Source organism: Hippocampus bargibanti, linkage group LG03 (genome assembly GCF_051943395.1).
Source record: "Hippocampus bargibanti isolate YZ-2025 linkage group LG03, ASM5194339v1, whole genome shotgun sequence".
Classification (NCBI taxonomy): Eukaryota; Metazoa; Chordata; class Actinopteri; order Syngnathiformes; family Syngnathidae; genus Hippocampus; species Hippocampus bargibanti.
Window position 1 is genome coordinate 31,058,576 of NC_142736.1, and position 26,656 is coordinate 31,085,231.

Consider the following 26,656-nt stretch of genomic DNA (forward strand, 5'->3'; position numbering starts at 1 on the left):
AATACAACTAGAAAATACAGTATTTGCAATTAACTCAAATAAAATTATATTTAAAGGACAAGCGACACCATTTTTTTTGTTTCCTAACTGACATCAGAAAAACGTTTTATAGCATCTAAAATACCCAAAACACGCAGGCGAATATTTTTAGTCAAATGCAAAACACCAATAAAAATGATTTAAAGTGTCCCAAAACTGCTTCAAAATGTTTCAAAATGTGAGTTTCAGAAGGTCTCGCCCCCTTGTTCGTGACGTCACGTCAGGACGTCTTGCCTTGCTCTAGAATCAAAACAATGGCTTCAGATTTGGAGAAGATGCTTTATTGTTACTCATCCGGTTATGAATATGATTGAAATAGTTCTGAAGAGGAAAGCATAAATGTTTGCAATCGATTAAAGAAGTCCTCCCGTATCAATTCGAGCCGTCTGGACTCCAATGTAGCGTCCCAGAAAATGCACAAGATGGCGCCCAAGCTCCGTTGGAAATGGGCTGATTTGTCTGCTGGAAATTTCTGTCAACTAGTATCAAATTGTAGTCTTGGTGCAACACACAATGATTCACCATGGCGTTATTTATGTGTTTTGCTTCTAATTTCGCCATCAACACGGATCAACGCAAAGTTTTCAGACCAAACAAAGTACCCAAAATGCATTGTGTCGCTTTCTAGGTCAGGGGCGTTCCAGACGTGACGCCACGTCAGGCATCATCATCAACTCAAAAACAAGACTTCCTGAATACTCAAGTCTTAAAACGTAAAATATAGCCATATGCTGTGGAATCTTTGTAAAATACGCTCAGTAGAAGTCATTTGGAGTGATTTTACAAATTATGGACACAACTTCGTCGGTTGTCCTTTCATATGTCTGGTGCTATGCTGCTCGGTTGGTGGTGTGTCAATAAACTAAAAATAGGGATAAAAAAAAGACAGATATATCAATGAGTGTGTTAATAGAGAATCTTTTAATAATCCAGTACAATAGAGGAATCCAGTGTTTGTAAAATAAAATCTTGATTTATGACCTTCTATCTTTTATCAGGCAAGACATACGAGGGATGAACCTGTGAGGTTTAAAGACATATCATTCAAAAAAGATTATAGTCATTTTCAAAGCCGTCCTAACTACATTCAATCAAGTCCTTAAAGTGGTCCACGTGGAAAAGGTGCTTGTGAAAAACGTCCACTCATGGGCGTGTGTGTGTGTGTGTGTGTGTGTGTGTGTGTGTGTGTGTGTGTGTGTGTGTGTGTGTGTGTGTGTGTGTGTGTGTGTGTGTGTGTGTTTCATTCACTTGGACAGTTTGGCAAGGCTGGCTTGGCGGAAGGCCGCTCGGTCACTCATCTCCAGCACGCAGTCGCGTACCATTTCTGCAAATATGGCGGGCCATAGGCGGTGCAGGGCCTCGCCTTTCACGTTGGTCTCTGATGCCTGGCGAACCAGATCTTGAAGGTAGAGGTCTACAGTGGCGGCACGTTCCGACGCCTCCGTGGCGCCCTCCTGTGACGAACAATATCATTTAAAAAAAAATGTCTTCTGATAAAATACAGTAAAGTCTCGTTATATCGATATTCAAGGGAGTCCGAAAAAATATCGATATAACCGGGACTATCGATATATCCGACCCTGTTTGCATGTAATTTTCTCCGTGCGTGCATAGAAATAGTATCGATATAACCGGTACTATCGATATATCCGATATCGATATAACGAGACTTTACTGTATATACAGTATACAGTGATACCTCCGTTTACGAACTTAATTGGTTCCAAGAAAGTGTGTGTAAGATGAAAAGTGTGCCTTCCAAACATTAATTTCCCATAGGAAACCATTAAAAATGAGAATAATCCGTTTCCAGGTCCCCATAAAACGTAATTTTCTACTAAGTAAACCTTAAAACTACACAAAATATACCTTATTTTATGAATAATAAATGTGCTACTGTATTGTAAGTAGAGAAATAAACTGTACTATATAATAAAGTCGTTTTATTGACCTTTGTGATGGTCGTTGATGTAGTTGCCTCTTGATGATATCCGAGTGAAGTTGCCGTGCTTTCTCTGCGATAATACCCTCACTCACACAGTCCCCTGCTAGCTGCTTTTCGTTAATCCAATTCAACATCAGTTTCTCAATCTCTTCTATTGCCTGAGATCGTTGCTTAGACAACACAGGTATCACTGTATATATATTTTGTTCGGGATTAAATATAAATAAAAGAAAAACGGGCAAAGGATGGCGTATCTGAACTCTAACCTGCGGGTTGTCCGTGCTGCCATTTCGGCTTGGATAGTTAAAGAGCGCTCGGCTCAGGCCTTCACCCACCAGCTTTCCGTTGTCCCGCAGCTCCTCCGGACTCAGTCCAGCACGCCGGCCCCGCCCCTCCAAGAGGAACTGCAGCTGCCGCTTCCTTTTGAAAGGTGAAAAATAAGAGGGAGAGAAGCCAGAGAGTGAGGAAAGTGCACTGCAAATAATTTTCTCTGCTTTTTAAATATTGATTTAAAAACAACACAAAACTTGCAAAAACATTTGACATTATTAATCAGGGACGTGGCTTTAATCAGAGACACGATGGCTGAACCAAAATTTCAAATTGTCCCACGTAAACCACAAAACCAGTCACTATTTTTTACTTCAAATTCAGTTATTCATTCTTTTGTTGTGCGCTCTATATGTAATATGCATATGTGGAACTGTCGCGGCTTGGAATTGAAGCGGATTTACGTGGGCAGGGGATGTGAGACAATTTCTTTTTGTCAATGGATGGGACAGCTTGGTGTTTGCCTTCAACAGTTAGCTTGTAGCATATGTGCAAATTTCGCCATGACGTCCCTGATCCACTGGTGAAAAGGACACTTTGATCCTCGCCGCTTTCATCTAGAACTGCTTCATACAACAAACACAACAAAGAGGGTGCAAAAAAGTGCTTACGATTGGATTGGATGTACCTTTATTCGTCTCGCGGTGGAGAAACATTCCACAGCAGCAAAGTTATGAAAGGAAGAGGAAAGGAAAGAAAGAAGTAGAAAAACAAAATACAGGAGCTGCTGGAAAGGCAGCCACTCTCGTGGCGCCATCTTGAAGTAAAAAAAAAAACAACAAAAAAATAACAAATAACATGACAACACAAACACACAGAGTCATTCATTCTTCAGCACTTGCTGTACCATCTTTGTGACATGAAGCAGTTCTAGATGAAAGGGGAGAGGATCGAAGCGTCCTTTTCAGCAGTGGATCAGGGACATCATGGTGGAAAGTGCACGTCTCCTACAGGCTAAATTGATTGATTTTTTTGATTGATTGAATGACTGTGTGTATTTTGTGTGAATAATAATACATTTCATTTATAAGCGCCTTTCAAAACTCTCAAGGTCACTTTACAGTCACAGGATCAGTTTATCTGTGCGTTAGCAGCGGCAGCCACATGCACCAGCATTCACTCAACCTGGAATAACTCAGATAGAAAGTTAGCTAGCTGGCTAATAGCCAGTTAGATAGCTAATAGATAGCCAGTTACAAAGCCAGATAGCTAATAGCTAGTCGGCTAGCTAATAGATAGCCAGCTCAATAGCTAATAGCTAGCATATAGATAACAAATAGACAGCCATCTAGGTAGCCAGCTAGAAAGCTAGTTAGCAAATAGATATGAAATAGATATGTAGCAAGGTAGCCAGCTAGATAGCTAGTTGTTGCGTTGTCTCACATTATTTGTTATTTAGTCATTTTTGTGGTTTTGATTTCCTGTATTTTGTTGCTTCCTTTATTTCTTTCCTTTCCTCTTCCTTGCACCACTTTGCTGCTGTGAAATGTAAAGTTCTCCACTGCGAGGCTAATTAAACGACAACCGACGCCTCCAGACAAGTTGTGTCCATAATTTGTAAAATCACTTCAAATGACTTGTACTGAGCGTCATTTACAAAGATTCCACCGCATATAGCTATATTTTACGTTTTAAGACTCGCACGGAATATTCAGGAAGTCTTGCTTTCGAGCCCATTTCCAACAGAGCTTGGGCGCCATCTTCTGCATTTTCTGGGTGCTACATTGCTGTCATTAACGGCTCGAATTCATATGGGAGGACTCCTTTAATCAATTGCAAACATTTATGCTTTCCTCTTCAGAACTATTTCAATCATACTCATCTGGATGAGTTTCAGAACTATTTCAATCATACTCATCTGGATGAGTAACAAGAAAGCATCTTCTCCGAATGTGAAGCCATTGTTTTGATTCTCGAGCAAGGCAAGACGTCCTGGCGTGACGTCACGAACAAGGTGGCGGGACCTTCTGAAACTCGCCATTTCCCAGGTTATTTTGAAGCAGTTTTGGGGCACTTTAAGTCATTTTTATTGGTGTTTTGCATTTGACTAATCAATAAATATCAATCAATAAATATCAGCCTGCGTGTTTTGAGTATTTTAGATGCTACAAAACGTTTTTCTGATGTCAGTTAGGAAACAAAAAAAAATGTTGGTGGTTGTCCTTTAAGGCTAATCCAATCCAAATGCCTTTTTGTGAGTTTTTGATGGATGTTTTGAGTGGACATAAGTTGCAAAGAAACAAAAGGAACACATGAAACTGAAATATTTTTCCGACTGCAGTGTCAGGACATGAAGCATTTTTCCAGTTTAATAACATCGGAGTCTACACTGCTTTTTTTTTTTTTTTAACAGTTCAACCAAAGTGCACGCTCGAGGACAGAATTAGAGTATGAAAGAGAATAAGGTGGATTGTGTGCATGCGTTTGTGTCACAGTGCCAAGTATCCAACCCCCGAGCAAGACGTGTTGCATTAATACCGCCGGCTGCCTGGTGCCAGTCTGACACAAATATGCGTATAGAAACGCACGGCAGTCAAGCATGCACATGCCCGCCAGGGATTCCGCGTCCTTCACATACTTGCTGTCAGCGGTGGGAAGTCATGTAGTACTAATACTATGTTCATGTATTTTCAAAGATTTTTCAACTGATGGGTCAAAAATATCCCAAAAAGGACCAACAATTTTTGAGGGGTTTATTGAATCTTGAAAGTTGGGTGTAATAAAAAAAATAATTTTCGACCATATTGCGATATGCACTATCGATCTACTGTATCTACCCTACCTATCTACCCAACCTATCTAACTACCCATCTATCTATCCTACACTACCTATCCATCTATCTATCCTACCTATCTACCCATCTATCTACCCACCTACCCATCAATCTACGCATCTAACCATCTATCTACCCATATAACCATCTATCGACCCATCTATCTACCCATCAATCTACGCATGTACCCATATACCTACCCATTTAACCATCTAACTATCTATCGACCCATCTATCTACCCATCTATCGACGCATCTACATACCCATCTATCTCAGAATCTGAAAACAGAATCAGAAAATCTTTATTCGTCCCACAATGGGGAAATTTGCAATTTTGCATCTACCCATGTATCTACCCATCGACTCTTCTATCTACCCACCTATCTACCTACCCATGTATCTACCCATCAATCTACGCATCTACCCATGAACTCTTCTATCTACCCATCTACCCATATACAGTAAAGTCTCGTTATATCGATATTGGTTATATCGATAGTACTGCTTATTACGATACTATTTCTATGAACGCAAGGAGAAAATTACATGCCCACAGGATCGGCTATATCGATAGTCCGGTTATATCGATATTTTTTCAGACTCCCGAGAATATCGATATAACGAGACTTTACTGTATCTACCCATCTATCTACCCAACTACCCATCTATCTACCCATCTATCTACCCATCTACTCACCCTACCTACCTTCCCATCTATCCATCAATCCATTTATATATCTATCCATTTTCTAGCTACCCTCCCAATCTATCTATCCATCCATCTATTTAGCCAAACACGAGTGACAGTATCTGTCCTATATTTGAGTAATAATTTTCTCATGATATTTTACTTTTTTTCAGTACCTCAACCATACATAATACAGTGTGCCATCATTTTGCCATCTCTGCTTGCCGTTAAGTAGCATTTAACGTAGCGGATTCAGCGGCTGAGTGCCTGACCTGGACTCCTCCAGCAACAGGAGGAGTCGGCAATGCGGTGTCTCAGTGGCCGCCACGTGGCCCAGCGTACCAAAGATGCGCTCGGCAGCGATGATGTCATTCATGGTGACCTGGCGAGGGATGTGAACAAACACACACATGCACACATATATACGGTACTAATACACCACACATAAACATACACGGTGACATCACATCAAGAATGACAGCGTTTGGCTAGACATGACTGAGACGTACAGCGACCAATGCCAATGAGATCCAGTACAAAATAACCAAACATTTTCATTCATTAAAAAAAAATATATTTTCCATAACCTAATGTGTGATTAACATTAAACCCAATTAAATCAAATGAAATACAAAATAATTTATTCAAGCAAAAAAACTGTCTGTAGGAAAATGGCCTTTTCCGTATATTTTTTCTTTACTGCTGCGGAAGTAAATAAATCATTCCAATAAAATAAAATAAAATAAAATTACAGTCAAACCTCACTTTTCAACCATAATCCGTTCCAGAAACCTGTTCGAAAACCAAAACCTTCCCGTTATATTCAATGTAATCAATGTCTGCTTTTTTTTGAACAATACAAACACACCTGCTCACAATGGAAACGCTACACGAGGATAATGCGTCGGTCAAAATGAGACGCGACACTAGGAAGTGACAGTGATACCTTGGCTTACGAACTTAATTGGTTCCAAGACAGAGTGTGTAAAGCGAAAAGTGTTTATCCCAAAAATTATTTTCCCATAGGAAACCATTAAAATGAGAATAATCCGTTCCCAGGTCCCCATAAAACATAATTTTCTACTTTCTAATTTTCTCAGCCTTGAAACTACACAAAATATGCTATGGAATTATAATTCAAGAAATAAACTGTACTATATAATAACGTTGTTTTATTTACCTTTGTGATGGTCGTTGATGGCTTGATGTGGCCGGTTTCCTCAGCATTAAACACTTGATGAGGAACGTAACCTTCTTCTTTCACCATCTTGAGGGATGATCCCTTGGAGGTGCTTTCTCTGCGATCATTTTACCTTGTTCCTCATCAATTGTGTTCTGTTTAGCTGGGTTGATAGCTTTTTGCATCAAGTGTACAGATGACTCGTGCGGGTTATTTGTGGAGCCTGATTGATGGGATATTTTAACCTTCCAGTTTACACTCTGCTTTTGAACTCAAAGTTGAAAACGAGTCCAAATTTCACTGTTTTCTATGCATTTTCTCACCATTTCACTTTTGTTTTTTTTTGTTTCAAGCTCTGTCATCTGCCTTTCGTATGTGTGTGTGTGTTTTCTCACTCTCTCTCTCTGTCGTCTGCCTGTCTCTTTAATGTTTAACCCCCCCCCCCCCCCCCCCTCACTGCTGCGTTCTTGACCAATAACGTGGCTTTAACCGAAGACTGGGGGCGGGGAATAGAGGACAAAAACAGTCGGCCACCATTTTCTTGTTAGGAGAACGGGCCCGTTCGCGATCGACACATCACTCATTGTGACAGGTCCGTGTGTATCCCGAAAAATAGTTTGTATGCCAAGGTAAAAATTTCATAAATCTAACATTCGTAAACTGAAAAGTTCCTTAGCCAAGGGGTTCGTAAACCGAGGTATCACTGTAGGGGAGTGTCTGTATTCATGGGGATGTATCTCTGCCCCTACTGGAATTAAAACTCATGAAAAGTATAATTCTTTTGCTTTGGTCTTTGCATTGGATCTCATTAGCACAAGTCTGTACCTAAAATTCCACCATGGGGACTGACCTCCTGGCCGTTGATTTTCTGCAGGTTAAAGTGGTAGAGGCGGTAGATGACGAAGGAGCGCCACAAGGTGAGACCCACCATCGGGTTCCCCTCGGGGTGGATGGTAAGCTGGTCCAAACGGCGAACCTGAGCCAGTGCGGCCAACTGCGGTAGACGGCTGATGTTGGTTTCCAGGAAAATAAGATGCTACACAGACAAATCAAATATATAAACACAGAAATAAAATGTGTTGCATAGTCAGGGATGCATAATTCTGTAATTAATTCTCTTCCTTCACCGCCAGATTGGGAAACTTGACCCTGATCTTGGGCAGCATTGGTACGATGGCGTCAAAATGGATGTAACGGAAGGCAATGACGGTTACGGCGCTGGCCGTCTGTGCCCCCCAACCTCTCTCCAGCACGTCCAGGGCGCCGAGGCCGAACAAGCGTAGGGTCTCACCGTCCACCTCGGCCAGATGATTGTCGGACAGTGACAGGCTTGTTACACTTCCTGTTTCATTGAGTCTGAAATGCGAATAAAAATGAATTAATGTAAAGGTGAATTATGCGGACATTTATGTTGATTTGACATTGTGAGAGTAACACAACACACACAAACAAAAAGACAGATGTCTCCAGTTTCATCACTGGACAAAAGAAAAAAGTAAAATAACAATTTTCATCAATTTGATCTGCATATTACAACAATACAAAACATTGGGAAGTGTTACTCAAGCCGCAAAATGACTGTGTAAGCTCTCAGTCGTACAGGAGTGGTCCAACAATAAAACGGATTCTTCAGCCATCATCTGTACTTCTTTGAAGGTGTTGGACATTTCGCTCCTCATCCAAGAAGCTTCGTCAGCGAAATAAAATTTGCTGGTAGCTCTAGCCCTATATATACTGTATATCCATAATATCCTGAGGTGGTGGTGCCAGACCTCTGCTATGATTGGTCCCTGCTCAAAGGTTGGGGGAGCAGAGGACTATTCCCTGAGGCTAAACTGATTACGTCTTTTGTACTGACTGAATGGCCCTGATTGCCCCATTCACCCTGGTATCGCCTCATCAGCATGACTAAGCCTACATGGTAACAATCTAAGACCTACCATTTGTACGCACAATCCAAATTTAACCAAACAAATTAGTGAACGGCGCTCCACGTCACACTTTTCAATTCCTGAATGAATTCGGGAATGGCAGGAAATGAGTTAATGGCTTGTTCAAACTGTAAAAAAATAAGGAAAACGGCTCGTATTTTTGGGGAGGGGGGGAAAATTGCACGTTTGTTTAAATGTAATTTATAATGCCTCCATTTAATTTAAAACCAACTTGAAAAAATTGCTGCCATATCACGCTGTCGTGAACAGCAATGCATCATGCTAAATAATATACAAGTGTGGTCTTGTCAGTGTGTCTCTCTTTACACATTTTTTTGAAATCAGGGGTGAAACAAAAACAAGCTCACACAAAGCAGCCCACCCATTTACACTCGGCGGGAAGTTATCAAAAGACGACGTGGAAAGTACACCCACATTTGTGAAAGAAAACATGTCACTCTTACACTCTGGATATAAATCATTTAGTCCATCATCATTTTACATCATCCCTCACAAGATCATCTGGCAATGTAAACTTTCCTTGAAGGACAACTGCCACCATTTTTTGTTTCCTAACTGAAATCAGAAAAACGTCTTATAGCATCTAAAATACCCAAAACACGCAGGCTGATATTTTTAGTCAAATGCAAAACACCAATAAAAATGACTTTAAGTGTCCCAAAACTGCCACAAAATGAGCTTGGAACTGGGGATATTCAGAAAGTCCTGCCCCCTTGTTCGTGACGTCACGCCAGGACGTCTTGCCTTGCTCTAGAATCAAAACAATGACTTCAGATTCGGAGAAGATGCTTTCTTGTTATTCATCCAGTTATGAATATGATTCAAATGGTTCTGAAGAGGAACGCATACATGTTTGCAATCGATTAAAGAAGTCCTCCCGGATCAATTTGAGCCGTCAGGACTCCAATGTAGCGTCCCATTAAATGCACAAGATGGCGCCCAAGCTCCGTTGGAAATGGGCAGATTTGTCTGCTGGGAATTTGTGTCAACTAGTATCAAATAGTAGTCTTGGTGCAACACACAAGGATTCACCATCGCGTTATTTATGTGTTTTCCGTCTAATTTCGCCATCAACACGGATCAACACGAAGTTTTCAGATCAAACAAAGTACCCAAAATGCATTGTGTGTCGCTTTCTCGGTCACGTCAGGCATCGTCATCAACTCGAAAACAAGACTTCCTCAATATTCAGTGTGATTCTTAAAATGTAAAATATAGCAATATGCCGTGGAATCTTTGTAAAATACGCTCAGTAGAAGTCATTCGGAGTGATTTTACAAATTATGGACACAACCTGTCCGGAGGCGTCGTTGTCCTTTAAGAAGTGTCCACATCCTGTGTAAACGTCACTTTTTTAATGCATAAGTGCTGTTTACAACAACATTACAAAACGTTATTTGTTAATTGACCACTTCGCGCATGCAAAGCAGATCCAGATGTCCTCCTGCATGGGTGGATGAGTGGCCGGTAATCGTTTTGTATTCCGGATGTTGACAAACCATGCGGCGTACTTCCCGGGGATTCCCACGCATAATGTGATGTCGTGCGAGAGATCAACAAACAGGAGACATGTTTTCCCCTTAACAGGTAGTGCTGTTTGTTTTGCGTTCGCACGCCTGGGAAGAATGGTGTCACCTTTCTCAATGTGTAATGAATGACACCCGACCTGTGGGGGAAGATAAAATATACGGAGATGCGAGGGGGGCAATATAAAACATAGATGTAAAAGGTGACACCAGGGCCAGTTCAGAGTGGAGGAGGCAGAGATTTGTCATCATTGCCTTTCAGGGGCATTTTTTTCCGCAGTGCCGTGGTTGAAACACAATACTAGCGTGCACGCCTCCTCTTTACTCATCTTTAAATCAAGGCTTGACTACTGATGGGAGCAAAATGCATGTGTCTGAGATTGATGTATGCAATTCAAGCAAGCTTCCGTAGTTCTAGAATGTAATTAAAAAAAAAAAAAATAGGGGGGGAAATAGTTACCTATGTATTTACTCAAATTGAGTGGTGGAATTTTTGGTTCTCCCAACATGCCTTTATATTTGTAAAATAACGACAATATGATGGATAATAAGAAGTTATTATATTTAAAAGTTTCATGCTGTTATATGCTTAGTCAACATGTGTGACTCGAATACACAATGGGAGCACAGACAACCTGGAGTCAGTCTGTGGTCAACACACACGGCAAGTTAAACTGTCATCTTCATCTAGGAGATCTGGCCTTGGACAGAATTTAGGGTTTGGGAAACTCTTTATCACTGAAGCAATTTACGACTTGAAACTCCTTCACAGGAAGAGCTCATTAGCCAGGTTACAAATTTAGCAGTTCATGGAGTAGACAATGTTTTATTGCTTACAGCTGTTCGCGCTTAGAACGCCCAGGGGTGTGGTATTCTAATCAAGAAAACTATGTTTTACTAATGTATCATTTAAATTTGCATATACTCTCAATAAATAACTTGGCAGAGGGCTGCAGAATTCCGGCGTCTGTCATAAATGGCTGCGTCTCCTGTCGGCAGTAAAGACAATCTTTCTGGGTTCGAGTCTTTGTCCACAGTGTCCGATCGAACATCTCTGACACAATAATAAAAGAAAATATAACAAAGGTAAATGAACCCATTCACTGCCAGACGTGCAAAAAATCTCTCCAATCCAGTGCCATGGTTTTTGTCATTTTACCTCATATTCCAGAACCCACAGAATATTGAGTTTTAGGACGACATAAACATTCAATGCAGTGTAAGAAACCATAGACTCTCTTCTTTCATCAAGAAAAAAAATGGTTAATTCCGAAGTTATATGGGTGTGGAGTTATCTGAGCTTGAAATGGGCGCAGGCGGCTGTACGAAATACAATACAATACATACGTATTGATTTATATAGTGCTTTAACAACAGCTGAAGCTGTAACAAAGCACAAACATGGACAAAAGGCAAAGGCTGCCCCCTTATGGAAGGGAAAAACATTGCCAGAGGTCTGACCAGCGCTTTATCGGCAGTTCCCGCAAGAAAAACCATAACCTGAACAAATTCGGTAACTGCGCTCCACGTCATATTTACAATTCCCGAATAACTTTGGGAATGGCAGTAAATGAGTTAAGATTTTAGGTGGTCGCGACTTGTCTTCAGGTTGCCTTTTCATATTGCTATAATTAAAACTAAAGAAGAGAAAGCTTACTTTGGATCTCGAGGGCTATTTGGACGGCTGTTTACACGGAATCGGCTCTCGGGTCCACCTGCCACTCTTTCAGGTCCGAAACCTGGACTGATCCGTCTAACATAGGACATCAGACAGATTTGTTATTTTACATTAAGACAAGAATATAATTTTATACTCATACAAAGACTTGCCGTGAACAACCCAGGCTAAATTTACCTACATCTCAAAATACATAGACTTTATAAACCAGTTCAGATGTTGTGACATCTTTCTATGAAACCAATGACTACTTTCCTATTGCCTAAGACTTTGGTGCCATCTTGTAGCATATTGGGGCATTAAAGAAAGAGCAAGAAACATGGCCAAGGTTCTGAAATTTGGTGAGTTATTCTACAAAATGTTGAGGATTGGTTCCACAGGAAAAACCAACACAAACAGCTAAATTAGTGAAAAGGGAATTGCGAATGTTAAATAAAGTTGACTGTTCTGCTGCATCAGACCCACCGTGGCTCATCTGGCGAAGACTCCTGAGCCAGGCCGTTAGTCTGCGTGGGGCAGTGGGCGGGGCTGTTCTCCGGGCTGACTTCTTCCCTGGCGCCGTTTGTTGTTGTCGACGGCAGTTCCAAACAGGAGGCGACAACGCCCTCCCACTGCTGCGCCGCATTACGGATGGCAAGACGCCGCTTCTCCTATGCAAGGCACACAGACAGAGTTGGCAAGGTTTCAAGTGTCGGTCGCCCCAAGCGGAACCACAGAGGATATTCAGCTGTCTGTCTTCAGTCCCAGTCAAAAGCTCCCGAATAGCTTCCGCTGATGTCTGAGATCTTGAATGTGAGCCTTACTGTTTTTATCAACCTTTAAGGTACATGCCATAAATTCACCTCTGTGACAAGCGTAAATAAGAGTGATTCACATTCAGTATTGACACACTTTTGTGTGGAATGCACCACTCCCCTGTCAAAAGTCTTGACAGTGGTTGCTGAGGGAGTAGCTGGCAATTAATAGAGTGTGGGGGTGGGGGGGGGGGGGGTGAACACCCTAGCCATTTTAAGTAAAACAATGAATGGATGATATAAGATCGTTTTTGGATGGATAATAAAAGATAATGTTTGAATATATATATGGATGATAAAGGATTTTTTTTGGTGGATGGATGGATGATAAAATATCATTTTTGGATGGATGGATGGATGGATGGATGGATGGATGGATGGATGGATGGAAAAATATCACTTTGGAGGGATGGTAGAAGATCACCTTGGATGGATGGATGGATGGTAAATGATCACTTTGGGTGGATGGGTGGATTGGCTTGGATGGATAGGTGGATGGTAAAAGATCACTATGGAAGGATGGATGGGTGGTAAAATTTCATTTCGGATGGATGATGGATGGATAGGCGGATGGGTGGATAGGCGGATGGGTGGATGGATGGTAAATGATCACTTTGGATGGATGGATGGATGGATAGGCGAGTGGATGGATGATGGTAAAAGATCACTATGGAAAACTGATCCTGTGACTGTAAAGTGTCCTTGAGAGTTTTGAAAGGTGCTTAGAAATGAAATGTATTATTATTATTATTATTAAAAGATCAGTTTGGATGGATGGATGGATGGATGGATGGATGGATGGATGGATGGATGCATGCATGGATGGATGGACATTGTATATATACTGTCTGTCGCTGGACAGCCAACCCTGAAACGATTTCAATTCCAATTTTTCATATCGGAATGTGTGTTACCATTGTGTGATACCGAGGACTACCTTATGAATGGTCTGCTTGTGAGTATGGGTGGTAAAATTTCATTTCGGATGGATGATGGATGGATAGGCGGATGGATGGTAAAAGATCACTTTGGATAGATGGATGGGTGGATAGGCGGATGGCTGAATGGTAAATGATCACTTTGGATGGATGGATGGTAAAACATCACTTTGGATGGATGGATGGATGGATGGATGGATGGATGGATGGATGGATGGATGGATGGATGGTAAAATATCATGGATGGATGGATGGATGGATGGATGGATGGATGGATGGATGGATGGATGGATGGATGGATGGACATTGTATATATACTGTCTTTCGCTGGACAGCCAACCCTGAAACGATTTCAATTCCAATGTTTCTTATCGGAATGTGTGTTCCCATTGTGTGATTTCGAGGACTACCTTATGAATGGTCTGCTTGTGAGTCTCCTTCTTCTTCTCCTCCTCTTTCCGAGCCTGCACACCAGCTATGCGCCGATCCTCGTCCTTTAAAATAAAATTTAAAAAAAAGGTCAGCATTCTCGCTGGCTTGTGATTTCTAAATTATTCATCAGAGTGAAGAACCACAAAAATAAATAAATAAAATAAGAGCTGTTGCCTGTATTTGTGTGTGTGTCCCGCAGAATTGGACCATGCGGTGATCCGACACAGCCACAATCGTCATCACCACCATCACAGGATTATCGGTTTAGATTTTCAGTCTGGGATCAATACTCCCAGAATGCAATGCTGCTAATCTCTTACAGTCCGTGACGGCCCGATATGACACAACACTTGTTTTTAGATACATTGTGTCAAGAGGGTGCATCTCTGCCAGTTTAGTCAGATTAATGTACGAAGCTGTCTCCCCCGGTCAACAAGACAAAGTCATGCGGTTGGCCGGAGGTTCCTACGAATGACAAACTCAAACAGTCAAAAATACGCATGGGCAATTTTGTGCTGAAAAAAAAAACAGTGTGAGCCAAAAGGAGATACAGAATACATTTTGTAAACTTTTTACTAATTTACCTGAATAATTACGTCGTCAATGAGCCTGTATTTTAATCGATGAGAAGGTTTCTTCAGCTATCATCTGTACTTCTTTGAAGGTGTCGGATGTTTCGCTTCTTATCCAACAGGCTTCGTCAGTGAATTAAAGGTTCAATTTGGATTGTGCTTATAACAGTTTTCTTAGATCGTTACCATGTAGGCTTAGTCATGCTAATGAGGTGACACCAGGGCAAATGGGGCAATCAGGGCAAGATACAAGATACTTGTTTTAAACAGCACACTAAACACACAAAAAGAGCTTGAGAGAGATTAATGAGGTTTACCGTGATGCGCTTCATGTCCAGCTGTTTGAGGTGAAGCACACAGCGTAGGACGGCCTGCTTGTACCATGTCTCCAGGGCTACTGGGTTCCCATCCAGGGTGAGCTCGGAAAGTGAGAGTGACTCCCCGCAGCAGCCTAGCTGGTGGAGACTGCACCAAAACAATTGGGAAAAAGAATTTTCAAAATAAAGTTTAGACAGATACAAAAGCATAGTCTGGAAAGCTTTGATAGGGGATTTTGTTGGTGAATGTAACAAAGCTAAAGATAACAAAGGGAAATGTCTGGCAATATAATAAAATCATATGTCTCTAATGTATTACACATGAGTACTTTTAATTTTGGGAGAGATTTCAGCAAGAATTTAGAAAATGACATGTTTGATTTGCTTTCGTGGGCCATTTAAAATGATGTGACTGGCCAGATCTGGCCCCCAGGTCTTGAGTTTGACACCATTGGTGGAGAATTACAAGTCAAACTATTTGGATAAAAGAAGTCATATTTTTATGATGACACAGAGTACTTTCTGGAAACAACACAAATTACACTAAAACTGCAATTTGTTTCATTTATTTTTTGAATGCAAAATATAATTTATGACAACAGAATATAATTACTCTTCAAACAATAAATATTCCATATGTGTTGGTTGTGTATCTTTCACTTATTCACTGCCATTCTCGAATTTATTCGGGAATTGATAAATGAGGCATGGAGCGCTGTTCCCGAATGTGTTCATGTTTTGGTTTTTCTTGCAGGGGGTGCCGATAAAGCGCTGTTCAGACCTCTGGCAATGTTTTGCCTTATGTCCAGGTTAGCACTTTGTTCCAGCTTCAGCTGTTGTTAAAGCGCTATATAAACCAATATGTATGTATTGCATTGTAATTTCAAGCTCATATAACTCCAGAACCACATTAATTAGGAATTAACTTTTTTTTTCTAATGAAAGTAGAGAGTCTAAGGTTTTTAACGGTGGATTGAATGTTGATGTAGCCCTAATACTCCATATTCTGTGGGTCCTGCAATTTGAGTGAAAATGACAAAAACCCTGGCACCGGAGTGGACACATTTTTGCTGGCAGTGAATGAGTTAAGGGGTGTGGTCCCACGAGTGACCTCACATCCTGACATTTAGGAGTCAATTTTCGCCAACAACATTCTTGCGAGTGGTTTCATTTTGTATTTGTGCATTTGACTCGGCTGTCAAACACCTGGAATCGCATCAGAATCCATGGCTCTCCTTGCCCAAATCCAAGGGCATTGCATGAGGTTTGCCGCCCCAAAAGGTTCACTATAGTCCCCTTCAACGTTGCACACACAAGCTTCAGGCTAGTAAGGCTAGCCGTGTCACTACATGAACAAGTTAATGTCTTCTCCGAAGGTTGACGGGGAGGGCGTGACAGTACGACCGACACACACTGAGCTAGCGCTAATCATCCAGCATGGTTCAAACAACTTTTAAGGTTGGTGGATCGCCTCCGGCTTTGGCACGGTATGAACGGTACAGGCAAGCTATTTGTGTCAAAAGGGGTGGGGGCGGAAGGGGTGGGGGTGGTGTTTAAGGTGGTTTGAGCACTTACCTGCTGATATTATTGCAGCTGAGAAAGAGGCGTCGTAAGCGGGGCAGAAGATCCACCTCGGCCTGGGCGGGAAAAGGGGGAGAAGGAGGGATGAGAGAGGGAGGAAGAACATCGTCACTTTGGCCTCTCCTCTTAGTCAGTCACCTTGCAGCTCTCGACTCCGGCGGCACAGCATCCCCGTTCGCGTTGCGCATGCACCGAGCCGCCCGGCATGCTGCTGCCTCCTCGTCTCCGCCAGGAGGGGCGGGGAAGGGGGACGGGATGTGAGGATGCGGAGGGGAGGGTGAGCAATGCAGAGATGCCGCAGCAGGCCCCGCATACACGCACGCGCACAACTGGCTCGGAACAATGGCTGCTCTGAATGGGCTGCATCCGCTACCCCGCCCATGCCGAAGCCTCAGAGGACCACACATGCAAATGAGACACAGTGAAACATCTCAAGTTCAACACTCACATTCGATTCTGGGGCACTACAAAGACCACCGATTTATTATTATTATGTCACCATTTACCTACAACAGGAAATATTCGTAAATAGATCTTAAAGGACAACCGACGCCTCCGGACAAGTTGTGTCCATAATTTGTAAAATCGCTTCAAATGACTTCTACTCAGCGTATTTTAAAATGATTTCACTGCATATAGCTATATTTTATATTTTAAGACTCACGCTCAATATTCAGGAAGTCTTGTTTTTGAGTTGGTGACGAGTCCGTACGTGACGTCACTAAAGGAACGCCCCCTGATCGAAAAAAAGACACATTGTAGCAGTCCTTCCATAACGTCGATGTATTTTGCTGTATTGTTTGGTCTGAAAACCGTGTGTTGCACAAAAGAGGGTGTCCAAGCTCCATATAAGGAATTTATCAGCCCGTGGAAACGGAGGTGGCCACAGGAGGTCACCATTTTGTGCCTCTTTTCTGGTGATCGTTTCTCCCCAATGTTGCCTCAAAATGGCATGTAACAAATTATTTAATCGATTGCAAACATGTATGCTTTCCTCTTCAGAACTATTTGAATCATATTCATAACTGTAGGTGGAACAAGAAAGCATATTCTCCGAATCTGAAGTCATTGTTTTGATTCTCAAGCAATGCAAGACGTCTTGGCGTGACGTCACAAACTGGGGCCGCAATAAAAAAAGAGTTGATACGTTCTGGCTTGGTGTTTGCTTGCCAAGACGCTCAGAGTGAGAGTAAGTAAAAAAAGAAGCTGTAAACCAGAGAAAGCTGACAAACACAAACAATCTGATTGGATGTGATCAATGGCGGTGGTGGGTGTGGGTTGAGGGGTTGACCATCGTTAGCTGTACGTCAACTCAGCGATGACATCATTGTAGTCTGAGACGGTGCGACTATATTTAGTCTCAGACACCATGCGATGGCCGCTGCCTCGCTGGTGTGCGAACAGGGTGCAGGCGGAGAAGACGTGCCTGCAGGTTGTGAAGGGATGGCGGGGGGGGGCTCCTTTGGGGTATTAACCAAGAAAACACACTCTAATCAGCCCCATTCAGTAGCCTGGTTACATCACAAGAAAAATATGGTGGGCAGTTCAAGTCGGAATTTCCATGTGTGCTAATCTGACAACCGAAGCTGTCTTCATTGTTTACCAGCCAAGGGGTTCGTAAACCGAGGTATCACTGTATTTTGTGGAGAATTCCGAGGGAAAAAAAAGAATTAATTCTTTTTTTTTAAGTGGACACATTTTTGCACATCGTTTGGGAGTGAATGAGTTATATACTAAAAATGCTCCACAACACTATTTCAAAGTCAAAGTCAACTTTATTGTCAAACATGCAAATATGCATGACATACAGCACAGATTCTATTTATATTGCTAGTGTTTAAAATCATCGCTAGTCAGGCATGTCAAGCTCGTAAGTACTTCCCCTTTTTCTCAAGGTCATGCTTATTTAACAAAGTACAATTCCGTTCGTGGCAATAAAAGAGATATTGACGGTGAAGCTAATGAACCGCACGCCTTCGCATAACAGGGTTAAGCCCACGTGCAAAAGCGATGCAGATGTTCAAGATGAGCGATCTGTAACAAAGCTTGCCCGCAGGGTTGAATTTTTTTTATTTATTTTGTTTTTTGACTCGACACGAAAAAAGTAATCCTTACAATCTAGCCTGCTTCTGTGTTTTTGTCTCACGTTATGACTGCCATTAAACACACTCAGTCACGGGGATTCAGAGAGTAAAAGAGTCATCTGACAACAAGTGAATACAGCTAATGTTTTGACAAATGATAATTAGCACACTCTTGTGTCCATGACAGATTTTGAATACAGTAAAAAAAAACTCTGCTAAGTTTAAAAAGTCTCTTTTGGTTCAGGTTTGGCGGATGGGAGTAGCACCGTTGGAAGAATGTTGTTTACTGTAGCTTGGCAGCAAACAGTGGAAATGATAGAGACCACGCCACCCCACAACCCCTCCTGTAGATCAAGTCAAATGGTTTACGAACTTAATTGGTTCCCAGACAGAATGTGTAAGGCGAAAAGTGTGTATCTCAAAAATTCTTTTCCCATAGGAAACCATTAAAATGAGCATAATCCGTTCCCAGGTCCTGATAAAACATACTTTTCTACTTTCTAATTTTCTAAGCCTTAAAGGACAACCGACGTCTCCGGACAAGTTGTGTCCATAATTTGTATTTTAAAAAGATTCCACCGCATATAGCTATATTTTACGTTTGAAGACTCGCGCTGAATATTCAGGAAGTCTGAGTTGGTGACGAGTCCGGATTTACGTGGGACAGGAGATGTGAGACAATCTTTTTTCGTCAATGGATGCTACAGCTTCGTGTTTGCTTTCAACATTTGGCTTGTAGAAGACGTGTACAGTTCACCATGATGTCCCTGACCCACTGGTGAAAAGGACGCTTTGATCCTACCCTCTTTCATCTAGAACTGCTTTATACAGATTCTTCATCAGATTGAATGACTGTCTGTGTTTTTGTGTTGTGTGACATTATTAGTTATTTAGTTTTGTTGTTGTTGTTTTGACTTGAAGATGGCGCCGCGAGAGTGGCTGCCTTTACAGCAGCTCCTGTATTTTGTTTTTAGACTTCTTTCTTTACTTTCCTCTTCATTGCATAACTGTGAATTTCTCCACTGTGAGACTAATAAAGGCTAATCCAAATCTGAAATATAAACGGTCCTCACCACAAAAGAGATGTAGTTGTGTCGCAAGTTGAGCTCAATCAAAGAGTCCAAGCCAAGGAGATTCTCCACTCGACAGATGCTGTTCCCAGCCAAGTTCAACACCTGCAACTCCGTCAGATGGCTCAAGTTCTGCATCTTGCTGATCTGCCAGTGAGACAAAAGGTTACGTCACGATCATGAACCGCCGTTTGAACAGCCCACAGATTTGACAATGGGAAAGCACTTTGAATAATGTTCGGGTCAATTATTATATCATAAAATGAAAGTAAGACAAATAATATAGGTGTTGGACATGTGGCACGTGAATAACAAAGCTCCTTTGGTTTCCAACACATTCCTTTAAAATTAATGTTTGTTCTAAGTGCGATGTCGGCGAGGTGCCATTATGTGAAGTGGAAAAAAACCTTCCATGAGCATCTTCACGACTGAAACAGAGTACAGCACATTGAAAGAATTCAACTGAGGCTCCCAGCAAATTACAGTCTATAATGATAATGTGTATTCTTGCATCATCTTGCTAACTACATATCCACTATTCTATACAGTGATACCTTGGCTTACAAACTTAATTGGTTCACAGACAGCGTAAGGCGAAAAGTGTGTATCCCCAAAATTAATTTTCCATAGAAAACCATTAAAATGAGAATAATCCGTTCCCATATGGTATTATAATTAAAGAAATAAACTGTACTTTATAATAAAGTCATTTTATTTACTTTGTGATGGTCGTTGATGGCTTGATGGAATGGAGTGGCCGGTTTCATCAGCATTACTTGACACTTGATGAGGAACTTGATGAGGAACGTAGGCTTCTTCTTTCACCATTTTGAGGAATGACCCCTTGTAGGTGCCTTCTCTGTTATAATTGTATCTAGTTCCTCATCAATTGTGTTCTGTTCATCTGGGTTTATAGCTTTTTGCATCAAGTGTACAGATGGCTTGTGCGGAATATTTGTGGAGCCTTATTGATGGGATATTTTAACCTTCCAGTCTACACTCTGCTTTTGAACTATCAAAGTTGAAACAAGTCCAAATTTCACTGTTTTCTATCCATTTTTTCACTATTTCACTTTTGTTTTTTTTTTTTGTTTCAAGCTCTGTCATCTCCCTTTCGTGTGTGTGTGTTTGATCACTCTCTCTCTGTCGTCTGCCTGTCTCTTTCATGTTTAATCTCCCTCCCCTGCTCCCACTGCTGCGTTCTTGACGAATCATGTGGCTTTAACCGAAGACGCCATTTTGTTTTTGTGAGAACGGCTTCACTCTCTCCGTGTCTGTAACCCCCAACCGCTCACTGCTGCGTTCTTGACCAATCACGTGGCTTTAACTGAAGGCTGGGGGCGGGGAATAGAGGACAAAACAGTCGGCCACCATTTTCTTGTTAGGAGAACGACACATCACTCATTGTTGCAGCTCCGTGTGTATCCCGAAAAATAGTTCGTATGCCAAGGTAAATTTTTCATGAATGTACCGTTCAAAAAAACGAAACGTTCGTAAGCCAAGGGGTTCGTAAACCGAGTTATCACTGTATTTTTATATTTGAAAATGGCTCCTGGGAAAGACGATTGTATAGGACACAGCAAGCTAGGCCACTGTATCGCTCATATACTGTCTGTAAAAATTGGGCCACTTCTGAAGATTCACATAAATAATCCAGACTGTACTGCGGGGTTGGAAACATGCCCTTGTAAAAACAGTTACATTATCTCAAGATGGCCGTTACTGTCAAATGAGAGGCTCCAGATGGATAACGTGTTCGGCAGGTGAAATTCACGGTGACGGCATCTTTGTGTGGTGCCTCACTACAAGTAGGATTGATGAGAGAAGAAGGTTTTGACAGGGTTCGGTTTTTAGCGTGAATAGAGCGTGTCGTGGAAGCAGTCGTGTCAAAGCAGCCGAGGGGAAAGCGTTATGGCCTCACGTGCTCTTCGAATGTGTCAGGTCACATTTTATGCTCCGTTCTGGGTCATTCAGTGTGCATTGGGTGGTGGGTTTTACAGATCTCGTGTCATCCTGGCTTTGACTATCAAGCCCATGACAGACCATTTGATAAAGTTTGGAAATAATAGACACGAGGATTCTTTAGTGGGGCATGAAAGTGATTAGAAGAATACATTTTCTTACAAGTATGTTAAAATATTAGGTTGATGAATTTAGCTTGGATAACGGCGAGCATGCTAGCTCAGCATGCTACAAAATTTGCCATCAAAATAGCATAGCTTTGCCTTTAATCTGTGAAAATATATTAAAAACAAATATCTACAAAATATTTCTTAAATGATGAAAAAAAAATGGTTAATTCATTCAAATGATTACGACTATTAACTCATTCACTGCCAGACGTGCAAAAATGTGTCCACTCCAGTGCTAGGGATTTTATAATTGTCACTTGAATTCCAGGACCCACAGAATATTGAATTTTGGGACTACATAAACATTCAATACAGCGTTAGAAACCTTAGAATCTAAGGCTTAGACTCGCTTCTTTCATCAGAAAAGAAGGTAATCCCTAAATTACATGGGTCTGGATTTGGCCCGCGGGCCTTGACTTTGACACCTGTGCCTCAGATCCTCTTCCTCCCTCCACCTCTGTATGCCCCCCCCCTGCCCATCTCACTACGATGGGGGACAGGGCTTTCAGCTGCTCTGTCCCCAAACTCTGGAACTCACTTCCTCTCTTTCTCTTGTTTCTATTTATAACTGTATTTTATTTCTAGTATTCTATTTGTGATTGTATTTCATTTATTATAGTATATTGATGCTTATCTGTGACTGTAAAGTGCCCTTGAGAGCTTTGAAATGTGCTTAAAATGAAATGTATTATTATCATTCACTGCCAGACAATGTGCAAAAATGTGTCAACTCCAGTGCCAGGGTTTTTGTCATTTTCAATGAAATTGCAGGACCCATAGAATATTGAGTTTTAGGACTACATAAACATTCAAGACAGTATTAGACTCTCTTCTTTCATCAGAAAAAAAATAATTCCCAAGTTAATTGGGTCTGGAGTTATCTGAGCTTTAAATGGGGGCGGCTGTAGAAAAGGCAAATGTGAGAGGGAAAGATATTGTCTGGCGAACGCTTTTTCGGCACCCGCTGCAAGAAAAACCAAAACCCGAACAAATTCGGGAATGGCAGTGAACGAGGTAAAGGTTGGGAAATTTTAAAAAAGACTTTGTCACCTGAATTGATATTAATTTGAATCCTGTTGCTTTCATTTTTCTCTCTTGCAAAACAGAGCTGCTAAAGCTTGAGCAAAGCAAGCAACAGAAGGAAGACAAATGAAGTGAAGGGAGATCGATTGATACAAGTTATTAATCCAGTGAGAGGAAATGAAGGATGTACCTGATTATGATGCAAATCCAAGATGTGGAGTTTGGATAAGTTGTCCAAGCAGGATATTTGATGGATCCTGCAACAAAAAATGTCAAATGGTAAACGGGCTGTCCTTTTGCATGGCACTTTTCCACTCTCGGAAGCTCTTTACACTGTTAGCTCATTTAGCATATTATAACAATAATAACAACAACAACAATAATCATCATAATAATAATAATACATTTGATTTCTAAGCGCCTTTCAAAACTCTCAAAGTCACTTTACAGTCACAGGATCAGTTTTTCTGTGGGTGAGCAGCGGCAACCACACGCGCCAGTGTTCACTCAACCCAAAAGTAACTAAAATAGATAGAAGACTAGCTAGCTAGCTAATAGCTAGCCAATAGATAGCTAGCTAGATAGCTAGCCAGCTAACTAGAAAGATATACAGCAGAGGTCGGGAACTTTTTTGACGAAGAGAGCCATTTTGTTTTTCTACTTTCATTCCTTTCATCACTTTGCTGCTGTGAAATGTAAATTTCTCCACTGTGAGACGAATAAAGGCATATCCAATCCAATCCAATCCAAAAGTAAAATGTTGAGAAATGTTTTTTCAGTGAGAGCCACACACACACGCTAACACGCTTCAACAAAATGACACAATGTATTATTTAAAATAACTTTGTGATCATACTCATCATTAAGATGAATAGTTTTCCGTTCTTCAAGATTGGTAAAAATGTGAAGTAACTGCTAGCTAGCCTACACACTGCTCATTAGCTTGCACACTTGCTTTCTGCTGTCTCTCACAGAAGTATATTGACGCTAAGTTTAGCATGAGGCTTGTCCAAATGCCACTGCTATTCAACTGTTTTATTCATGGTATTGTTTCATTGCAAATTAAAATGACGGCAGAACCTTTTCTCTCCACAAAGGCGAATCATTCAACCTGAAGTGTACGATACTCGTCTTTTTTTTTTTTTTTTTTTTTTTTTTTTTTTACTCGTCAGGCTCATTTAAAAGGGGGCTTTTTCCTGTTTCAACAGCAACGGCCATCGAGGTCAGTATCATCCAATCAAAATGGCGCATTCCGCCAACTAGCGCCCAAACAGGAAATGAACAGCGAAAAAAACGAGAATATCAATTTAGCTTTACCGGCGAGACAGATGCAATCATCAAAAGAGCCATAGGTTCCCAACCCCCTGACATAAAGCTAGCTAGCTACATAGCTAGCTAGCTAGATAGATATCTACCTAGCTGCTGCAAATGCAATTATTTTACTGACAACATCAATAAAAATGACATTCTGACTCATTCAATATTTACACTCATTAAACTTTGTTTTTAAACCTGTTTGTGGCCAAAGTGAGGATCCTGAGGGAGGTGAGCGCTTGGATGCCGCTCATGTCGGTGATGTGGTTGTCGTCTAAATTGAGAACAACGAGCTGCCTCAGGTGTGACAGCTGTTTGATACTGGTGATCAGGTTGTGTTGCAAGTTGAGCGCTTGCAGGTCGTCCATGAAATCCAGCTGTGGGCACTCATCAAGGCCTCGCCTGCGTTGTGGAAACATTCAAGCACCAAAATATTACGTGTCTCTTTTTATAGAGACTGCTGCACCCTAGTGGACGCATTTGTCATTACTATATACATACATTGAAGCTTAAAAAAACAACAAAACCGTATTCAATGGTCACTTTTTCATTCTTTAGCTAAAATAGAGTATCAATTGTCACTTCCTGTAAACTATTTGGATCTCACTATACAGTGTAGACATACCTAACAAATATGAGTGTATGAATTCACTACAATGAACACCTGTCCATGTCGATTCGATGAAGACCGGATGCTGCATCATGCCAGTGGAAGTGAATGACGGGCAAACCAGAAGTGGAATCGAAATTATATGCTCTGGAGCCACCTGAAAACATAAACATGTACGGTATTAATAAAATCTAAATTTTTGTTCATATGACAATAATGTGGTTCACCTGTTGACTTGGGATGAGGGGCGGTGCCGTAGTACCTAGCCCCGTAGTACCGAGCCCCGGCATCGTGAGTTGGTCTGTGAAATTTGTCTCGGACATCATTTGCCGCAAAAGGAACTGAGGGCAAACTGCCGGTAGCAGCGCAAAGTACTGGATTGAGATGGAACGATGGAGGATCTGGTGAGGAATCAGGATAGAAAGTTGGTCAGTCAGGAATAGGAGTACCTCCCTCATTAGTAAGTAGGCAAAATAGGCAATTGATTTGTTGGGTTAGGTAGATAGACAAAGGAAAAGGTAGGTCGGGTTCGCTGGGTCAATCTGTATCTCAGTAGGTAAATGGGTAGCTGCTAAACTCGTTGATAGTTGGTTGGCTGGGTGGGTAGGTGGGTGGGTGGGTAGGTGGGTAGGTAGGTAGGTAGGTAGGTAGGTATTTGTACGGGTATGAAATATGAAAGTAGGTAGGTGTAGGCAATAATTAGGTGGGTAAAGTTGTGGGATTGGCTATGTATGGGGAGTACGCCCAAAAAAATTCCAAGACAAGCCTCATAAAAAAACATCCACGTTTCACATCGCATCGACAAAATACATATCACTCGTATGTTACTGAATTTAGCTAACACGGTGTTTATCTGCACATAAAGGTACCTTGGTATGGAGGAGTTCTTGCAGTAAAAATGAGACCTGTGTCTTTCAAAGGATGATGAGAGTTGACCTATCAAAAAACAAACAATGGTCATAAATTATCAGAATGTTCTGGATTTGATTTGGCAAGTAGCTCACCATTCGCTGGCCTCGCCCCGGCCTGAGCTTGGCTATCTTCGGGCGTAACTTGCATCTGTTAACCTGTAGGAAGAGTTGAGCTTTTTCACCCGGTTTAAATAAATGTACAGCATTATTGTAGTTATTTTTGTAAAAATATTTGATTAAATAGTAAGTTAATAGCCTGATCCCCAGACTGTCTATTGCTTGGGCTGAATTTGTTTTCACATAATTAAAATTTGAAAGCTATATCGAAGACATTCGCAACTTTCAAATCGCTATTTTATATGTTATTGTTAAATTAAATATAAGTAGAAGTAAATAGTTGAAACGAACGATTAATACATGTAACTAACCATGGGGGTGAGAAACAACAAGTTGCCATTGTCGTTTCTGTGTTTACGTGTACGCTCCGAGTCCATTAGTTTAGCTTTAGCCACCGTTTCTGAGCACCGGGCTAGCATCGAGCTTCGCTAGCAACCTTGCATTATGTAGCACACAATTTCTTGCCGTTTTTGGAGATTTTCCCGATTTTTCCTGACGAGTCGGAACTTCGACGGGGAACCGAGAGACACAAATGCAGACATTTCGTTGCCCCGGCAACCCCCATGGCGTTGCTTGGTAAAATAGACTTCCCGTATTTAAAAAAAAAGACCCCCGAATGAGGAACCTGCTCTGAAAATCGCACATTCG

The 26,656-nt window shown here is 41.4% G+C and overlaps 1 protein-coding gene across 4 annotated transcripts; it reads right to left on the reverse strand.

Moving 5' to 3' along the window:
• Window positions 1-890: 890 nt before the first annotated feature.
• lrrc49 (leucine rich repeat containing 49) lies at window positions 891-26,561 on the reverse strand. 4 transcript variants are annotated; one of them, XM_088993054.1, is made up of 18 exons: window positions 26,320-26,557; window positions 25,985-26,047; window positions 25,850-25,916; window positions 25,208-25,381; window positions 25,035-25,137; window positions 24,569-24,772; window positions 23,247-23,313; window positions 19,905-20,048; window positions 16,742-16,803; window positions 15,167-15,314; window positions 14,256-14,339; window positions 12,579-12,763; window positions 12,093-12,188; window positions 8,085-8,313; window positions 7,808-7,993; window positions 6,050-6,159; window positions 2,320-2,404; window positions 894-1,493 (listed from the first exon to the last, which is right to left on the reverse strand). In XM_088993054.1, exons 1-18 carry the CDS (start codon window positions 26,425-26,427, stop codon window positions 1,284-1,286), a joined length of 2,325 nt encoding a protein of 774 aa, XP_088849180.1. In that variant the 5' UTR covers window positions 26,428-26,557; the 3' UTR covers window positions 894-1,283. The 4 variants fall into 4 exon arrangements, 3 of the variants coding, with proteins under 3 accessions (XP_088849181.1, XP_088849180.1, XP_088849179.1); XM_088993053.1 differs by having other exon boundaries at window positions 900-1,493; window positions 2,251-2,404; window positions 26,320-26,551; XM_088993055.1 differs by lacking the exon at window positions 6,050-6,159 and having other exon boundaries at window positions 891-1,493; window positions 26,320-26,561.
• Window positions 26,562-26,656: the final 95 nt, after the last annotated feature.